Genomic DNA, 2500 nt, shown 5'->3' with positions numbered 1-2500 from the left:
ACACACACACACACACACACACACACACACACACACACACACACGTTGGGCTTTGCACTTGAGCATCAAACACACCACACACACACTCACTCACACACACACACACACACACACATTTTGGGCTTTGCACTTGAGCATCACACACACCACACACACACACACACTCGCACACACACATTGGGCTTTGCACTTGAGCATCAAACACACCACACACACACTCACTCACACACACACACACACACACACATTTTGGGCTTTGCACTTGAGCATCACACACACCACACACACACACACACACACACACATTTTGGGCTTTGCACTTCTCTCTCTCCTCTTCTCTCTCCCCCTCTCTTGATGAGTGGACAGTGTCCTTCAGTGCACTCTGCACACTACTTTCTGGTGCTGGGTCCTCCTGGACCTTTTGCTCCAGACTGGAAGATAGACACACACACACACACACACACACACACACACACACACACACACTCACACACACACACACACACACACACACACACACACACACACACACACACAGACACATACACACACAAACAATATGAAACAATATGAACTCGCTTCCAACTACAGAACAGAGTATGGCATGGATACATTGATGATCCACCTCATGTTCATACAGAGCATGTACAACTTTGACCTAAGTGAGCAGGATATACATTTGTAAGTGTGTGTGTGTGTGAGTGAGTGAGTGTGTGTGTGTGTGTGCATGTGTGTGGTGTGCGTGTGTGTGTGTGTATGAATCAAGTAAGTATTGTGAGGTCTAGAAGGCAATGGAAGCCGGAGACAGGATATAAAAAGGTTATAAAAACATAAACCATTTATTCATTCTCTCCAGCCCTCAGAGACACGTCAGATCATAACAACATTCGCTCAGACAACGCAGCACACAGAGCGACAAGCTCCCAAACAATTACAACACGTAGACCTACTGCTGTTGGTACAAACAGGCTACTGCGCATTAGTAGTAATACCCACCCAATACAATAAGGTTCCCTCTAGTGCCCGATGGGCCTCTCAATAATATAACCCACCCGCACACCGATGGGCCTCACAATAATATAACCCACCCGCACACCAATGGGCCTCACAATAATATAACCCATCCGCACACCGATGGGCCTCACAATAATATAACCCACCCGCACACCGATATGATGCACACAACGCAGTAAGCTTTGACACGGACTATGAAACGGGAGACATAAACAGTGGCGTACACGATGCCCAGCTTCTCACGCTATGAAATGGAAGACATAAACAGTGGCGTACATGATGCCCAGCTTCTCACGCTATGTCGCTCACACCGCTCACGATACACACCACAGCTCTCTGCATAAACTTGGACCCCAACGGGGCTATATCCAGGTGCACTGCAATCAGTGGGGTTCCCCCTACGTCACTACAAGTGCCACACCTCCCTACGTCATTCCTGGGGATACCCCCTGACTACACCACAGTATCATTTCCTTGAGAGAGGTTTTGGTTCTTGGTTCTGCAAGCTACCTCTGGCTGTTAGCGATCATGAAGAGCATGTTCAACCCCTAAAAGCATTTCTACTTTTACTGTTTCAAACACCAACGTTGGGGTCTCTGAATGGCACTCTATAAACTAGCATAGAGTAGAATAGAACTGGAATATCCATTAGCATAGCATCGCTACCCATAGCCAAGAACTTAATAGATGAATAATAAAAAGTGTTTGTTGTTATGGCGGGATTGCGGAGTGAGTTAGCTGAAGAGAGTTAGTGTCCTGCTGACGTCCTGCTGATTGTGTTGCAGGTGACTGAGACCCGCACTGGACCGCTGGGCTGCAACACCTACGATAACCTGGACTCCGTCAGCTCCATCCTCCTGCAGAGCCCTGAGAACAAGCTCCACCTGCAAGGTAAGCACCCTTCCATCCGCCCCCAGAACTAGCTCCACCTGCAAGGTAAGCACCCTTCCATCCGCCCCTATAACTAGCTCCACCTGCAAGGTAAGCTCCCTCCCATCCGCCCCCAGAACTAGCTCCATCTGCAAGGTAAGCTTTGCCCCCAGAACTAGCTCCACCTGCCGTGTAAGCAGTAAGCCCTCTCCCACCCACATGGCTTCAGATGTGCAGGTGGAGCAGGTGAACCCAACGGGTTGTTTTTCTCTTCAGGCCTGTTTACTGCAGCCTGTAATCATTTCGCCCTGTAATCAGCTGTCTCCGTGCAAGGCGCTGGCTTCTGTCTCTTCTACTTGATTTCTGTTGCATTTCTCATAGTGCGCCAACCTGCAGCAATGATTCTATCCTCCCAAATAATCACTTGTGTGATAAATTACTCCTTCTGTCACAGTAAGGTCTCAAAAATGCTCACTCCACACACACTCAGGTGTTCACCGCAGATTGAAGCATATTTTACACTGGACAAGAGGGACAGCAGAAGTCAGCCAGCCAGAAATGTGCTTCGCTGGACAACACGAGCAATTGTGCTGCTTTCACACACCTGTCAGTGTCT

At 48.6% G+C, this 2500-nt stretch overlaps 1 protein-coding gene across 1 annotated transcript in view; it reads left to right on the top strand.

Moving 5' to 3' along the window:
• The window catches only part of brinp1 (bone morphogenetic protein/retinoic acid inducible neural-specific 1), a 94267-nt gene that overhangs the window by 60874 nt on the left and 30893 nt on the right, over positions 1-2500 (top strand). Inside the window, exon 4 of the mRNA XM_076283138.1 lies at positions 1800-1905. Coding sequence (XP_076139253.1) covers positions 1800-1905 — 106 coding nt within the window. The remainder of the gene's footprint in view (positions 1-1799; positions 1906-2500) is intronic.

This window comes from Alosa pseudoharengus, unplaced genomic scaffold, assembly GCF_046254945.1.
Source record: "Alosa pseudoharengus isolate Yale_2024_CS ecotype anadromous, Long Island Sound unplaced genomic scaffold, YU_APseudo_1.1 YU_APseudo_1.1_scf_14, whole genome shotgun sequence".
Taxonomy (NCBI): Eukaryota; Metazoa; Chordata; class Actinopteri; order Clupeiformes; family Clupeidae; genus Alosa; species Alosa pseudoharengus.
The sequence above is the reverse complement of the archived record's forward strand: the minus strand, read 5'-3'. Positions and strand labels throughout refer to the sequence as shown.